Source organism: Callithrix jacchus, chromosome 12 (genome assembly GCF_049354715.1).
Source record: "Callithrix jacchus isolate 240 chromosome 12, calJac240_pri, whole genome shotgun sequence".
Taxonomy (NCBI): Eukaryota; Metazoa; Chordata; class Mammalia; order Primates; family Cebidae; genus Callithrix; species Callithrix jacchus.
In genome coordinates, this window is record NC_133513.1 from 108,275,508 (window position 1) to 108,292,724 (window position 17,217).

The 17,217-nt window shown below is 34.5% G+C and overlaps 1 protein-coding gene across 13 annotated transcripts in view; it reads left to right on the forward strand.

The window, feature by feature from the left end:
• Window positions 1–17,217, forward strand: part of ATRNL1 (attractin like 1) — an 839,028-nt gene that overhangs the window by 223,994 nt on the left and 597,817 nt on the right. For all 13 annotated transcript variants that reach the window (XR_013525132.1, XR_013525133.1, XR_013525131.1 and 10 more), the window contains exon 18: window positions 7,202–7,420. Coding sequence is in view for 10 of the 13 variants with exons in the window: in XM_035269198.3 (XP_035125089.1) it covers window positions 7,202–7,420 (219 nt within the window). In the remaining 3 variants the exon portion in view is untranslated. The remainder of the gene's footprint in view (window positions 1–7,201; window positions 7,421–17,217) is intronic.

Genomic DNA, 17,217 nt, shown 5'->3' on the forward strand with positions numbered 1-17,217 from the left:
AGTTACCTGGTAAAGTCCCAACAGACAAATGAGAAGTTCTTTTGGTTTTTTTCAGTTTCCCCCTTCTCAACATCTGAGTGTCTAGGAAGCTCACAAAGACAGAAGGAGCAAGAGTCCTTAGATTTTTTTTTCCTCCCAATGCTTTAACCTGCAGTAAACAGGATTTGAAATGAGTGAATCTAATTAACATGTTGGTGTGTTTGTGCCAGATCCCAAAGAAACTGTTGTTACAGTTCAGTCAAAGGAGACAAAATAACAGCCACTTTGAGTCCGGTGTGTCTATTAAACTCAGGCATGTGTTTGGTTGAAAGGTATTCAGTGAGAAAGGCAGAGACGGTTTCCATCTCTATACAGGAATTCTCTCCAAGATCTTTATCCCAATTCTAAGTCCTTTCTCCTAACAATAGCCCTAAGTTCTCCACTGTCATTATCTCTCTTCTTATGTCATCTTTGAAACTTTTAAAGGTCAAAGGTCTAGTTTAGGTTTGTACGTCAGTTCACTGGTTTCCCTCTGTTCCTTTCTCCCCAGGAAACTGCCACATGGAGTTTTCCTAGGAGTAGAGGGCATAATGCAGCTTGTTCCTATAACGTTCTTAAGTATCTTCAGGACTTTCTAATTAGACCGTTGCCTTTCTTGCAGTCTCTCCATAGGAGCAGCCACTAGCAGCCTGACTGATGAAATACAGACAGCTATCCCAGCAGTCATTTTTGTTGTCTGCCTGTCCACTCTTTCTTCCCTCCTTTGAGCATTCTTGTTTTTCCTCTGAGAGGCAACCGTTCTAGTTAGCAATTATAGTAATGATACTGCTGTGATGAGTGGAGGAACACCAGGGCTCTTGACTCATGTTGAATTAGATAAAACAACATGGACACAGGTGGAGTTGTGTTAAAAAGTGGAGCGTTTAATAGGCAAGAAAGAGAAGAGACAGCAGAAGGAAGACGCAGAATTACAGACACAGAAGGAGTGGGGCTGTGAAGCTGAAAGAGGAAATCCCAAGTGTGGTGATACCAACCAGGTATATGTAGAGGGGCTGGAGGAGGTATTTTCGGATTATTTTTTTCTAATTCTGTGACAAATGATGTTGGTAATTTGATTGGAATTGCATTGAACCTATAGATTGTTTTGGGCAGTAAGATTATTCTCATGAGTGTAGGATGTGTTTCCATTTGTTTTTGTCATCTGTGATTTCTTTCAGCAGTATTTTGTAGTTCTTTTAGGGATGTTTTACCTCCTTGGTTAAATACAGTTCTAGGTATTTTATTTTTGCAGCTGTTGTAAAAGTTCTTGATTTGATTCTCAAGTTGGTCATTGTTGGTGTATAGCAATGCTACTGATTTGTGTCCATTGTTTTTGGAAACTTAGACTTTACAGAATTCATTATTAAATCTAGGCGTCTTTTAGAGGACTCTTTAGGATTTTCTAGATATACAATCATATCAAGGTCTTTAGGGGTTTCTAGGTATACAGTATAAAATCACATCATTTTCACATCAGTCTTCAGAGTTTTCTAGTATACAATCATGTCATTGGCAAACAAGACTAGTTTGTTTTCCTCTTTTCTGATTTGGATCCTTTCTTTCTTTCTCTTGCCTGAATTCCAGTGCTATGTTAAATAGAAGTGGTGAGAGTGGGCCTCCCTATCTCGTAATAGTTCTTAGGGGTAATGCCTTCAGCATTTCTCCATTTACTATGATGTTTGCTATGGCTTTGTCATATATGACTTTTATTATTTTGTGGTTTGTTTCTTCTATGCCTAGATTGTTGAGGATTTTTAATCATAAAGATATGCTGGGTTTTAATGAATGCTTTTCCTACATCTGTTTGAGATGATCATATCACTTTTGTTTTTAATTCAGTTTATGTGATGAATCATATTTATTGAACTGTATATATTGAACCATCTCTGGGATGACACCTACTTGATCATGATGAATTATCTTTTTAATGTGCCATTGGATTCAGTTTGCTAGTGTATTGTTGAGAAGTTTTTCATTTATGTTCATCAGAGATATTTGTCTCTAGTTTTCTTTTTTTATATCCTTCCCTGTCTTTGCTATCAGGATGATACTGGCTTCATAGAATGAGTTAGGAAAGAATTTCTCTTTCTCAGTCTTTTGAAACAGTTTCAGTAGTATTGATACTACTTGTTTGAATATCTAGTAGAATTCGGCTATGAGTCCCCCTGGCTCTTGGGTTTTTTTGCCTGGAAAATTTGTATTACTGATTCAGTCTTGCTGCTTGTTATTGATCTGTTCAGGATTTCTATTTCTTCCTGATTCAAGCTAGAAGTGTTGTATGTTTCTGGGGTTTTTTTCCATTTCCACTAGATTGTGTAGTTTGTATGCATAGAAGTGTTCAGAGTTGTCTTGAATGATCTTTTATATTTCTTTGATGTTGATTGTGAGTCAACATTTTCATTTCTAATTAAACTTATTTGAATCCTATCTTCTTTGTTAATCTAGCTAATGGTCTATCAATTTTATCCTTTCAAAAATACAACTTTTCATTTCATTAGTCTTTTGTATTTTCCTGGTTTCAATTTCATTTAGTTCTGCTCTGATATTTGTTTCTTCTGTTAGGTTTGGATTTGGTTTGTTCTTGTTTCTTTAGTTCCTTTAGATGTGACATTTTGTTGTTAGTGTGTGATCTTTCAGACTTTGATACAGGCACTTAGTGCTATAAACTTTTCCCTTAGCACTGCTTTTGCTATATTCAAGGTTTTGATAACTTGTTTCACGGTTATTGTTCTTTTTTGCAGAATTTAAAATTTTCCATCTTGATTTGTTAACCCCAAAATCGTTCGGGAGCAGATTGTTAAATTTCCACATTTGTATAGTTTTGAAGGTTCATTTTGGAATTTTTAGTTTCATTCCACTGTGGTCTGAGAAGATACTTGATATAATTTTGTTTTTTTTAGAATTTATTGAGACTTGTTTTGTTGTCTATCATATGGTCCGTCTTGGAGAATGTTCCATGCACTGATGAGATGCATGTTCTGCAGTTCTTGGGTACAATGTACTGTTAATATCTGTTAGGTCATTTGATCTAGAGTGTAATTTAAGTCCAGTGTTTCCTTTTTTTCTTTTTTTGAGATGGAGTTTCACTCTTGTTGCCCAGGCTGGAGTGCAGTGAATTCAAGCGATTCTTCTGCCTCAGCCTTCTGAGTAGCTGGAATTACAGGCATGTGCCACCAGGCCTGGATAATTTTGTATTGTTAGTAGAGATGGGGTTTCTCCATGTTTGTCAGGCTGGTCTTGAACTCCTGACCTCAGGTGATCTGCCCACTTCAGCCTCCCAAAGTGCTGAGATTACAGGTGTGAGCCTCCATGCGCAGCCTAAGTCCAGTGTTTCTTTGATGACTTTCTGCTTTGATGATCTGTCTATGGCTGTCAGTGGAGTTTGTAGTTCTCCACCATTATTGTACTGCTGTCTATCTCTTTCTTAGGTCTAGTAGTGATTGTTTTATGAATTTGGGAGCTCTAGTGTTAGGTGCACATATATTGGATTGTAATATCTTCTTGTTGGGTTATACTTTTATCATTAGATAATGAACTTCTTTGTCTTTTCTTTACAGTTGTTCCTTTAAAGTCTGTTTTATCTGATATAATAACAGCTCCTCCTGGTTGCTTTTGGTTTCCATTTGCATTTAATATCTTTTTCAACCCCTTTACCTTGAGTCTATAAGAAGCTTTAAATGTTAGATATGTATTTTGAAGATAGCAGATATTTGGCTTGTGGTTTTTCATCTGTTTTACCAATCTATGTCTTTTTACCTGGAGCATTTATACCATTTACATGTAACGTTAATATTCAGATGTGAGGTACTTTTCTAGTTATCATGTTGTTTGTTACCTAGTTACTTTGTTTTCCTTACTGTGTTGTTACTTTATAGACTCAGTGAGTTTTATACATTCAAGAGTTTCTATTCTGGTGCATATTGACCTTTCATTTTAAGATTTAAACTCCTTTTAGCTTTTCTTGTAGGGTTGGTCTGGTAGTGGCAAAATCCCTTAGCATTTGCTTGTCTGGAAAGGACTTTATTTCTCCTTCATTTATGAAAGTTAATTTTGCTGAATACAAAATTATTGGCTGGCAGTTATTCTGCTTAAGAAGGCTAAAGAGAGAATCTTGATTCCTTGTGGCTTGTAAGGTTTCTGCTGAGAAGTCTACTATTAGTCTGATAGGTATTTCTCTATAGATTACCTGATACTTTTGTATTGCTGCTCTTAGAATTCTTTTCTTCATGTTGACTTTAGATAGAATGATTACTATATATATTGGTAATGTCCTTTTTGCTATGAATCTATCAGGAGTTCTTTGAGCTTCTTGTATTTGAGTGTCTAAATCTCTAGCATGGCCAAGGATGTTTTTCTCAGTTATTCCCTCAAATAAGTTTTTCAAAATTTTTTTTTCTTTTCCCTCAGGAACACCAGTGATTCCTAGATTTGGCTGTTTTACCTAATCTAATATTTCTTGCAGATTTTGTTTCTTTTTAGAATTATTTTTCTTTATTTTTGTTTGATTGGTATAATTCAAAAGCTTTGTCTATGAGGTATGAAATTATTTATTCTATTTTGTCTGTCTATTGTTAAAACTTTCCACTTGCATTTTGCAGTTTTCTAAATGTGCCTTTGATGTCCAGAAATTGTTTTTTCAGAAAAATGTATTGTTTTGTAAAAATTTATATTTATATCCTGAATTGTGTTTTAAATTTTCTTACGTGGTTTTCACCTTTCTCTTGTATCTCATTGAGCAACATAGTAATCAACCTTCTGAATTCTTCTGGCATTTCAAAGATTTTTATCTTGGTTTGGATCTATTGCTGAAGAGCTAGTGTGACCTTTTGGCGGTATTATAAAACCCTATTTTTTCACATTGCCAGAATTATTTTTCTGATTCCTTCTCATTTTTGTAAGATATCTCTCCTAATTATTTTTTAATTTTTTTTACTCAACTGTGCTTTTTTCATTTCTTTTTTTCTCTTTGAGGATGTGACTTTAATGTTTGTAGTTTATTTTAATCTAATTTGGCTCTTGGTGCTTTCAGTCATGAAAACTCTATATGAGTTGCTTGGTTATAGAGAGTATATTCATGATTCTCAGATGCTGGTTGTAGTAGTGATGTGCTCCTGTATAAGCAGGTGCACTCCCTCGTATGGGGTTGGAATGGCAGAGGTCTCATGAAGCTTATTTCATTTGCCAGTGGAGTGCAAGATATGTATAAAATACTGGGGAAAGAAAAATATGTATTTATCATGAAAAAATATATTTATTTATATTTTCTTTCCCTAGTATTTTATTCACTGGGTTGAACAATTCAGATTTTAGGTCAATAGGTGGTATCCACAAGTAAAACCTGGCTGTGGCTAAAGCAGGTATCATGATCCTTTCTTTAAAAAATAGTTCTAAAATTAAACTTACTTTCTAAGAAAATACCTGTATAACAATATTAGGACATCTGATTTATTCAGGGTGAGTTCCACTAAATATTTACTTTCTCCTCACATGATACATGATACAAATCAGTACATGACAGTAGATAATTGAAATGTCAAGCTAACATTACTAATTAGATATTTTCTATTATGTCCTATTGATGACATAGTCACCCACTATACTTTCACAAACAATTAGAATAAACTAGTCAACAATACTGTGGACTAACTGCAATCACAAATATACCATAAATATTTTAAAGCAACAAAACTAAGGAAGGATATGGTAAATAAGTTTTAAATTGTGTCATTTAGTAGTGCAAACTGTTGAAAAAGTATAATTTTTCTAAAGAAGACTCTTTGTGTCAATGAATTATTTATCTACAAATTTAGCATTAGCCACTTCTGTTTAATGACTCAAAGATTCTTCTTCTTTTTTTTTTATTTCTTGTTAAGCAAGTACAGGAGACAATACTTATTCTTTACCTTCTGATGAAGGTATGAGATCTGCAGCCCTCAAAGGATTGACAACTACAAATAATGTTATAATTTGTACATTTTAAAATCCAATATTCTGCTGTCTCTGCACACTCAACTATATCGAGTTCCTGATGTTCACTGAGAAATTTGTGCCATTGCTTGTAGTTTTCTTAGCAACATTTTTGTTCCCAGTAGTGTTAAAATGCTGAGTGGTAGCCAATTCATTAACATTATACAGTGAAATTGAGTCTGCCAGAAATCTACCATTTTTTTCCTCCATTGTTTTTTCTTTCCTGTGACCAGAAGACATCATTCATGATGCCTTGTATTTCTGTCACTGTCTTCTATATGTAAACAATTTCTAAGACACAATAAACTATTCCTAGCTAAATAATAGTAAAAGTAACTATGTAAATATGAAGAGCCTCTCAGCTTAATGTAAGATGCTCAGGTTGTTAATTAAAAATTTAAAACATTTCATAGCAATGGCAATGACTGTGATGTATAATGTCTGCTTATTTTTGGCAAACATCATCATATTCATAGGTTTTGTTGAGTCTCATAGGTTATGCCTGGAATCAAAAACCAACAACAACAAAGGTTGAGTATCAGTGAATGAGTCTTAGAGTGTTATTTTACAGCCCTGCAAATTAAAATGTATGCTCTGGTTTCCTGGCTGAAGGAGAGTGCCAGGTTTTTGTGTTCCCACCCAGCTTGGTTTTTTGGATGAGATTAAGTTTACTCATTACATAGTAGCCAAATACTAGTATCTTGGATCCTTGGGAGGAGCATGTCCATAATAGGTAGTCCAAGTATAGCCCAGCAGTCTCAGTATAGCCCAGCAGTCTCAGGAAATGGGCAGACATCACTTATCTGGATATCCACAGGCAGAATACAGAATCATTGAAGGTCTCACTAGGCACAACAAGAATGGCTAGCATGATTTTACATCACGGACAATAATAAAGGTGGTCTGTGGGGCCCTAGATCATCTCCCCCAAATTTTCAGGAGTCTTCAATTACTGACTTTATTTTTCTCCATGTCATGGTTGACCACACTTTTTTTCGCACCTATGTCAGACTGTTTATCTCCTCTTGATTGTGATATATGTTTTAATTGATTTTAGTAATTGCTGTCTCTTAAATATTATTGCAGAAATGTTTACATTAACTATAGATGACCTTTCATTGTTTTTTTCATGATCATACTTATTTTTTTATTAGACTATAATTCTGTTTGAAAGTATAGTCAGGTTAACATATTTGTCAATGTTCCTGTCATGCAGCTCAAAATTGTTCTGGATTGAGGACCTGTGGACAGTGTTTGGAACAGCCTGGATGTGGCTGGTGCAATGATCCTAGTAATACAGGAAGAGGTCATTGCATTGAAGGTTCTTCACGGGGACCAATGAAGCTTATTGGAATGCACCACAATGAGATGGTTCTTGACACCAATCTTTGCCCCAAAGAAAAGAACTATGAGTGGTCCTTTATCCAATGTCCAGGTAATAATAATGTGATGAAAACAATTTAACTTTCTGCTTAAGGGATCCAAGAAGGAGTTTTCTTTTCTTATAATAAAGAAAATATAGCTTTAGAAAAAAAGAACAATGAAAATGAGACTAAAATGTCTAAGATAAGAAATTCTTCCATGGACTACATCTATCTCAGTTATATAGGTGGCATTCTGTTTAGAATCATTAGATAGGCTAAATGAATTCATGGAATATCATGATTAGCTTTTATTTCTTTTTTTTCTTTAAATATTTTGTCATTTTACTTTAAGTTCTAGGATACGTATGCAGAACGTGGACATTACATAGGTATATATGCACCATGGTGGTTTGCTGCATCTATTGACCCATCCTCCAGGTTTCTTCACTTCACCATCTTGCAACAGGGACTGGTGCATGTTGTTCCCCTCCCTGTGTCCATGTATCCTCATTGTTCAACTCCCACCTATGAGTGAGAACATGCAGTGTTTCATTTTTTGTTCCTGTGTTAGTTTGCTGAGGATGATGGCTTCTAGCTTCATCCATGTCCCTGTAGAGGACATGATCTCAATACTCTTTATGGCTGTGCAGTATTCCATGGTGTACATGAACCACATTTTCTGTATCCAGTCTATCATTATTGGGCATTTGGGTTGGTTCCATGACTTTGCTATTGCAGATAGTTCTGCAATAAAAACATATGTGCATGTGTCTTTATAGTAGAGTGATTTATATTCCTTTATATATATATCCAGTAATCAGATTGCTGGGTCAAATGGTATTTCCGGTTCTATATCCTTGAGGAATCACAGTGTCAGAACAAGCCTATTTCTCTACAGCCTCACCAGTGTCTATGGTTTCTTGACTTTTTAATAATTGCCATTCTAACTGGTGTGAGATGGTATCTCATTGTGGTTTTGATTTGCATTTCTCTGATAATCAGTGATGTTGAGCTTTTTTCATATGTTTGTTGGCTGTATAAATTTCTTCTGTTGAGAAGTGCCTGTTCATATCCTTTGCCCAGTTTTTTATGGAGTTGTTTATTTTTTTTCTTGTAAATTTATTTATGTTCCTTATAAATTCTATATATTAGACCTTTGTCAGATGGGCACATTGCAAAATTTTTCTCCTATTCTACAGGTTGCCTGATGATAGTTTCTTTTGCTGTACAGAAGCTCTGTAGTTTAATTAGATCATATTTGTCAATTTTGGCTTTTGCTGCAACTTCTTTTGGTGTTTTCGTCATGAAGTCTTTGCCCATGCCTAAGTCCTGAATGTTATTGCCTACGTTTTCCTCTAGGGTTTTTATGGTTTTGGGTTTTACATTTAACTATTTAATCCATCTTGAGTCAATTTTTGTATAAGGTGTAAGGAAGTGGTCCACTTTCAGTTTTCTGTATATGGCAAGCCAGTTTTCCCAGCACCATTTATTGAATAGGAGATGCTTTCTTCATAGCTTGGTTTTGTCAGGTTTTTTGAAGATCAGATGGTTATAGATGTGTGGCATTATTTCTGAGGTCTCTGTTATATTCCATTGGTCTCTGTCTGATTTTGTTACTGTAGCCTTGTAGCATAGTTTGAGGTCAGGCAGCATGATACCTTCAGCTTTGTTCCTTTTGCTTAGAATTGTCTTGGCTATACAGGGTCTTCTTTGATTCCATGTGAAATTTAAAGTAGTTTTTTCTAATTCTGTGAAGAAAATGTCAATGGTAGGTTGATGGGAATAGCATTGAATCTATAAATTACTTTGGACAATGTGGCCATTTTCACACTATTGATTGTTCCTATCCATAAGGATAGAATGTTTTTGCATTTGTTTGTGTCCTCTAATTTCCTTAAGCAGTGCTTTGTTATTCTCTTTGAAGAGGTCCTTTATATCCCTTGTGAGGTGTATTCCTAGGTATTTCTTTCCCTTTGTGAATGGGAGTTCATTCATGATTTGGCTCTCTGCTTGTCTGTTGTTAGTGTAAAGGAATGCTTGTGATTTTTGCAAATTGATTTTCTATCCTGAGACTTTGCTGAAGTTGATTATCAGTTAAAATAGTTATTGGACTGAGATGATGGGGTTTTCTAAATGTAAAATCATGTCATCTGCAAACTGAGACAATTTGACTTCCTCTTTTCCTGTTTGAATGCCCTTTATTTCTTTCTCTTATCTGATTGCCCTTGCCAGAATTTCCAATACCATGTTCCATGTAGGATAGGAGTGGTGAGAGAGGGCATTCTTGTCTTGTACTGGTTTCCAGAGGGAATGCTTTCAGCTTTTGCCCATTTAATATGATATTGGCTGTGGGATTGTCATAAGTAGCTCCTATTATTGAGCTATGTTCCATCAATACCTAGTTTAGTGAGAGTTTCTTAACATGAAGGGATGTTGAATTTTATCAAAAGCCTTTTCTGCATCTATTGAGATAACCATGTGGTATTGTCTGTGGTTCTGTTTATGTGACGAGTTATGTTTATTGATTTGTGTGTGTTGAACTAGCTGCATCCTAGGGATGAAGCTGACTTCTGGTAGATAAGTTTTTTGATGTGCTACTGGATTCACTTTACTGGTATTTTATTGGGGATTTTCACATCAATATTCATCAGGGAAATTGGCAGAAATTTTCTTATTCTGTTGCTTCTTCCTAGTTTTGGTATCAGGTTGATGCTGGCTTCATAAAATTAGAGAGGAGTCCCTCCCTTTCAGTTGTTTGGAATAGTTTCAGAAGGAATGGTACCACTCCTCTTTGTACCTCTGGTAGAATTTGGCTGTGAATCCATCTGGTTCTGGGCTTTTTCTGGTTGGTAGGCTATAAATTACTCCTTCAATTTCAGAACTTGTTATTGGTTTATTCAGGGATTTGACTTCTTTCTGGTTTAGTCTGGAAGGGTGTATGTGTGCAGGAATTTATCAGTTTCTTTTAGGTTTTCTAGTTTATTTGCATAGAGGTGTTTATAGCATTCTCTGATGGTAGTCGGTATTTCTGTGGGGTCAGTGGTGATATCCCCTTTATCATTTTTGGTGGTCTGTTTGATTCTTCTCGCTTTTCTTCATTAGTCTAGCTAGCATTCTGTTTATTTTGTTAATTTTTTCAAAAACCCACCTTCTGAATTCACGGATTTTTTGGAGGGGTTTTCATGTCTCTATCTCTTTCAGTTCTGCTCTGAACTTAGTTATTTATTGTCTTCTGCTAGCTTTTGGATGTGTTTGCTGGTGCTTCTCGAGTTCTTTTAGTTGTGATGTTAGAGTGTCAATTTGAGATCTTTCCAGCTTTTCAACGTGGGCATTTACTGCTATAAATTTCTCTCTTAACATTGCTTTAGCTGTGTTCCAGAGATTCTGGTATTTTGTCTCTTTGTTCTTATTCATTTCAAAGAACTTGATTTCTGCTTTGATTTCATTATTTACCCAGGGGTCATTCAGGAGCAGGTTTTGCAATTTCCATATAATTGTGTGGCTTTGAGTGAATTTCTTAATCCTGAGTTCTAATTTGATTGCACTGTTGTCTGAGAGACTGTTTATGATTTTGGTTATTTTGCATTTACTGAGAAATGTTTTACATCAAATTATGTGGTCAATTTTAGAATAAGAGCCATGTGGCACTGAAAAGAATGTATATTCTGTTGATTTGGGGTGGAGAGTTTTGTAGATGTCTATTATGTCTACTTGATCCAGAGCTGAGTTCAAGTCCTAAATATCCTTGTTAATTTTCTGTCTTAATGATCTGTCTAATATTGATAGTGGGATGTTAAAGTCCCCCACTATTATTGTATGAGAGTCTAAGTCTCTTTGTAGGTCTCTAAAAACTTGTTTTATTAATTGAGTGCTCCTGGTACTGGGTACATATATGTTTGGAATAGTTAGCTCTTCTTGTTAAATTGTTCCCTTTATCATTATGTAATGCCCTTCTTTGTCTTTTTTGATTTTTGTTAGTTTAAAGTCTGTTAGCAGAGACTAGTATTGCCTCCTCTGCTTTTTTTTGCTTTCCATTTGCTTGGTAAATTTTCCTCCATCTCTTTATTTTGAGCCTATGTGTGTCCTTGCTTGTGAGTTGGATCTCCTGAATGCATCCCACTGATTGATCTTGACTCTATCCAGTTAGCTAGTCTGCATCTTTTAATTAGGGCATTTGGCCCATTTACATTTAAAGTTAATACTGTTACATGTGAATTTGATCCGGTCATCATGATGCTATATGGTTGTTTTGCACACTACTTGATGCAGTTTCTTCATAGTGTCATTGATCTTTATATTTCAATGTGGTTTTTAATCACTGGTACTGGCTTTTCCTTTCCATATTTAGTGCTTCTTTCAGAATCTCTCGCAAGGTAAGCCTGGTGGTAACAACATCCCTCAGCATTTGCTTGTTTGGAAAGGATTTTATTTCTCCTTCTCTTATGAAGCTTATTTTGGCTGGATATGAAATTCTGGGTTTAAAATTTCTTCTTCCTTTTTTTTTTTAATAAGAATGCTGAATATTGGTCCCTAGTCCCTCTGGCTTGTGGAGTTTCTGCTGAGAGGTCTGCTGTTAGTCTGTTAGGCCTCCCTTTGTAGGTGACCTGGCCTTTCTTTCTGGCTGCCATTAACATTTTTTCCTTCATTTTGCCCTTGGAGAATCCAATGATTATGTGTCTTGGGTTGATCTTCTCATGGAGTATCTTAGTGGTGTTCTCTGTATTTCCTGAATTTGAATGTTGGCCTGCCTTGCTAGGTTGGGGAAGTTCTCCTGGATAATATCCTGAAATGTGTTTTCCAGCTTGTTTTTATTCTCCCTGTCTACTTGAGGTGCTCCAATTAATCATAGGTTTGGTCTCTCTACAGTGTTCTATATTTCTTGGAAGCTTTGTTTGTTTCTTTTCATTCTTTTTTCTCTAGTCTTGTCTGCATGCCTTATTTCAGCAAGGTGTTCTTTAAACTCTTATATCTTTTCTCTCACTTGGTCACTTTGGGTATTGATACTTGTGTTTGCTTCATGAAGTTCTCTGGCTGTCTTTTTTGCTCCATCAGATCATTTGTTTCTCTCTAAACTGGTTATTTTAGTTAGCAGCTCCTCTAACCCTTTTATCAGGGTTCTTAGCTTCTTTGCTGTGGGTTAGAACATCCTCCTTTAGCTCAGTGTAGTATTTTATTACCTGCCTTCTGACGCCTACTTCTGTGAGTTCGTCTATCTTATCATCTGTCCAGTTCTGCACTCTTGCTGGAGAGATGTTGTGATCATTTGGAGGAGAATAGGTACTATGGCCTTTTAGGTTTTTGGCATTTTTTTTGTTGTTGATTCTTTCTGATCTTGAGTTTGTCTAGTTTTGAGTTTGAGTTTGTCTGTTTTCTTTGAGGCTGTTTGCCCTTGGATAGGATTTTTGTGGGGCCTTTTTGTTGTTGTTGTTGCTGTTTTTCTTTCAGTGATCAGGTCCCTCTTCTGTAGTGCTTCTGTGGTTTGCCGGGGCTTCACTTCACACCCTGTTCATCTGGTTTGCTCCTGCATGTGGAGATGCCACTCAAGGAGACTGAAGAATGGCACAGATGGGTGCCTGCTTCTTCTTCTGGGATCTCTGACCTTGAAGGTCAGCAAGTCTCTGTCTTTTAAGTGGAAAGTTTAATTTGTTTACATTAAATTACTATTGATATGTGAAGGCTTATATATGTCATTTGTTAAGTGATTTATGGTTGTTTTATATATCCTTTGTTTCTCTCTTATTGTTTATCATTGTGGTTTTGTAGTTTTGTGTAGTAGTAGCATTTGAAAACTTTCTCTTCCTTATTTGTGTGCTTGCTTCATTAGGGAGTTTTATACTTTCATTTGTTTTTATGATGGCAAATATTGTCCTTTCACTTCCTCAAGCGTCTGTTTCAGGACTTGGCTAGTGGTAATGAATTTCATTTTGCTTGTTTGGGAAGAGAACATAGCTATCACAATACTGAAGAGGGAAAGCTGAAACTTTTTTTTCTAAGAACTGGAACAATAAAGGGATGCACACTTGCACCACTTTTATTTAACATAGTATGGAAAGTCTTCAGACGGAGCACTTAGGCAAAAGCAAGAAATTAAATGTATCTAAACAGGAAAGAAGGGACTCAGACTGTACCTGTTTGCAGGTGACATGATCTTATATGTAGAAAAGCATAAAGATTCTATCAAGAAACTGTTAGTACTGGCAAATGAAATCAGTAAAGTTGCAGAATGCCCAGTCAACACACAAAAATCAGCATTTTTATACATGAACAATGACTAGGAGAAAAGGAAATCAAGAAGGTAATACCAATTATAGTAGCTGCAAAAAATTCAAATACTTAGAAATAAATTTAACCAAGGAAATGAAAGACCTAGAAACCTTTAACATATACATTTGAACATACTAAAATATTTTTCAGATTTATATTAATACCAGTGAGATATAATAATGTTACTCATTTAAGCCTGTTCTTTTTCTCCATTTTTTTGTCTTGTTTTTTAATATGTACTACATCTGTTTATGTGTGGACCCACCAGTACTTTATTAAAATTATTACTTTATATAATTTTATATATTTTAAAGAATTTGAGGAATGAAGGAAGGACAAGTATATATTTATAGCTTTTATTATATTAATCTTTTTACCATTTCTGGTTTTCCTTATTTGTTCCTATGACTCCAAACCACCTGGTATCATATCTTTAGCCCAACACAGGTTTTCTTCACTCACCTATTTTAAGCTATTATTGGCAAACATATTACATTTTTATGGTTATAGGACAAATAATACTATTATATACATATATTTAAAAATAATTCTTTAATAACATCAGGTAATAGAAAAAAGAAAAATAAATATGCATTTTCTATTTTTATTATTACACAATTATTACCAGTACTGTTTCTTTTTTTGCATGGAGTTGAATTACTGTCTGGGTCACTTGCTTTCCTGCGAATAACTTTCTTTAGTGTTTCTTGTATGGCTGGCTTGCTAGCATTTAATTCTCTTAATGTTTTAATATTTAGGAATGCCATTATTATTATTTTTTTTAAAGGTAGCTTTGCTTGACAGAGGATTCTTGGTTAGCAGTGGTTTTCTGAGTATATATTATTGTATTGCTTACTGGCCTCTATTATTTCTGATTAAAAATCAGTTGTTAATTTTATAGGGCTTTTTTGTAAGTAAGAAATGATTTTATCACTTTCTTCTTTCTAAACTTTTTCCTTGTTGCTTTCATCATTATAATTATAATGGGACTTTTTGTGGATCTTTTTGTGTTTGTCCTATTTAGACTTTGGATGTGGAAGTTAATGTTTTTGTTTGTCCTATTTGGATGTGGAAGTTAGGTTTCCTGGATGTGTAAGTTAATGTTTTTCATCACCTTTAAGAAGTTTGCAGCAACTATGTTTTCAAATAAGTTTTAGTTTCTTTTCTATCTCTCTCTCCTCTGTTTCCAGTGTTCTATTATTCACATGATGGTATAATTAATGATGTTCCATATGTTTTCCAAAGCTCTGCTTACTTTTCTCCATTGCTAATTCTTTCTGTATTTTAGATTACATAATCTATCAGTCTGTCTTTAAGCTTGCTGATTATTTTCTACCAGTTCAGTTCTTCTTTCTTGCTGATTATTTTCTACCAGTTCAGTTCTTCTTTTGAATTCTAGTATATTTTTTGTTATTGTACTTTTCTACTTCATTTTTTTTCAAAAATTTTATTTTTTGGTGATATTCTCTATTTGATGAGACATTGTCATTATACCTTTCTTATTCAGGCATAATTTCCTTATTTTTCATATCTTTAATTAATTTTGAACATTTTCATCTTCTATTCTTACTCTGTTTTAATCAGCTCTTTTTTTTTTAATCTCCTAATTTTTATGGTGTTTTTGAAGTTTTTATTGTGAAATTTAATTTAGCATTTTTTTTTTTCTCTTCCATGTCAGGGTTTGGCAAACCAAGGTTGGTAGGCCAAATCTAGTCTGCTGCAGATTTATGTAAAGAAAGTTTTATTAAAGTACAACTCTACCCAGTTATTTGTGTATTGTGTCTGTTTGCTTTTGCACTACAGTTGCAGAAAGGAATAGTTGTGGCAGAGACTGTATGGCCTGCAAAGCATAAAATGCTATCTAGTTCCTTATGTAAGGAAAGTTTTCCCAGTTTCTTTCCTGTGGTATATTTGTGTAACCTGAGTTGTGGATGTATTTACAAGGATCATTTACGTCTGCTTTTATAGTATCTTTGGGGTTTTTCTTGTTTGCAGAATAGGTTTATATTAATGTTTTATTTGGTGGTTTGTTCAACAAATGTATGGCGTGAATTTCAAATTACCATATATGCCTGACATATCCTTTAAGTTCTCGCAAGTGATATTTTTTATCCTTTAAGTTCTCACAAGTGACGTTTTTCTTTCATGCACATATCCCAGGGGACTTAAAATTCTTTTCTGCATTTTGCAGAGCTTATGATGTGTTTTAATATCTTTTTTCATAGATAATTTCTACAGTTGATAGTATCACTTTATGAACATAGTTCAGTTTAGCTTGCTTCCTTTAGGATGCCAAGAATTATATCTTCTTGGTCTTCTCGATTTTGGAACCTATGCCTCCTAATTCTTACTTGTCTTTTCCATATATAGTAAAATTTTGTGGCTAGCTCAAACTTAACTTTACTATTTTTATTTGGAATGTCTGCTTCATTTCTAGTATCTGATAATTCTCATTTCTTTTAAAGTGGTATATGTATTGAAAAATGCTTTGGGTAAATTTTTGTCTTAAATTTCTGTGTATATTTTTAAAATTTATTAAGATTGTCAAAAAGATATTTTTAAATGTTGCACATCTGTTGCAGAGCAACTATTTTTCCAAACTATGTACTTATTTGCATATCAAATGCTGAGTTGTCATTATATTTTATTTTAATTTTTTCTTGTTTGTGTGTCCATAAATGAGGAGCCATCTGGAGTGGTTTTAAAATTTACAGAAGATAGAATGGATGATTTCTCTAGTTTTATTCATATTCAATAGTTACTGAGATATTAGATGATATTAGAACCTTTCAAGCAACAATGTAACCTCAACAGACTATTATGTGTAAGCTTACATTACCTGTTGATCTAACACTCTTTTGGTAGTGGGGACTAGAACATAATCATAGGCTTACTACTACATGGTTTTTTTGTTGGTGTTTGAGACAGCCATTATGTTTGGGTCCCCTTTTCTATAATAGGCTTTCTCCTTTGCTGTTGCTACCATACTAGTTATAAAGTGTGACAATTACCAGATTTTTTTTCTCCAGATATTTTTTGTGCAGTTAGGTTTAAAGTCTACTGGATTTCTGCATTATATATAAACCATGTCAGGTGCTTCCTTGATTCACACTTTCCACAAGATGGATGAAGGAATCCCAGTGATACGCTTCTTGACTGCACTATGACTAACCTTTGTTTTCAGAATTTTTCTTGTTCAGGAAAGAAGGGTTGAATGGAATTTTCCCAGGGACCCGAACCTCTTTTAACATTAAGAGGTATTGTAGATTAATACCTTCTGGTTTTGTTTATTTAAGTCACCTTACAAAAATGCCTGTCATTGCTGCTACATTTACTTATTATTTTAGTGTTAATCTGTGAGGGAGATGTTAGATATGAGTGCTAAATTTAGCTGTCTTATTCAGCTGTTAAAGCATTCTTTTTTCTAATGATTCTTCCAAATGGCCAGAAATTTCATGAAGTTCTTATGGTAACCCACTTCTTAACTTTAAATCTTCAGGTAATTCTTTACATGAGGTGGGCACTCAATAAATTTTGTTCTTATCTGAGTAAATTAATTAGTGGTGTCACAGAGTCAATTTTCTATGAAACAGTACCTTAAACT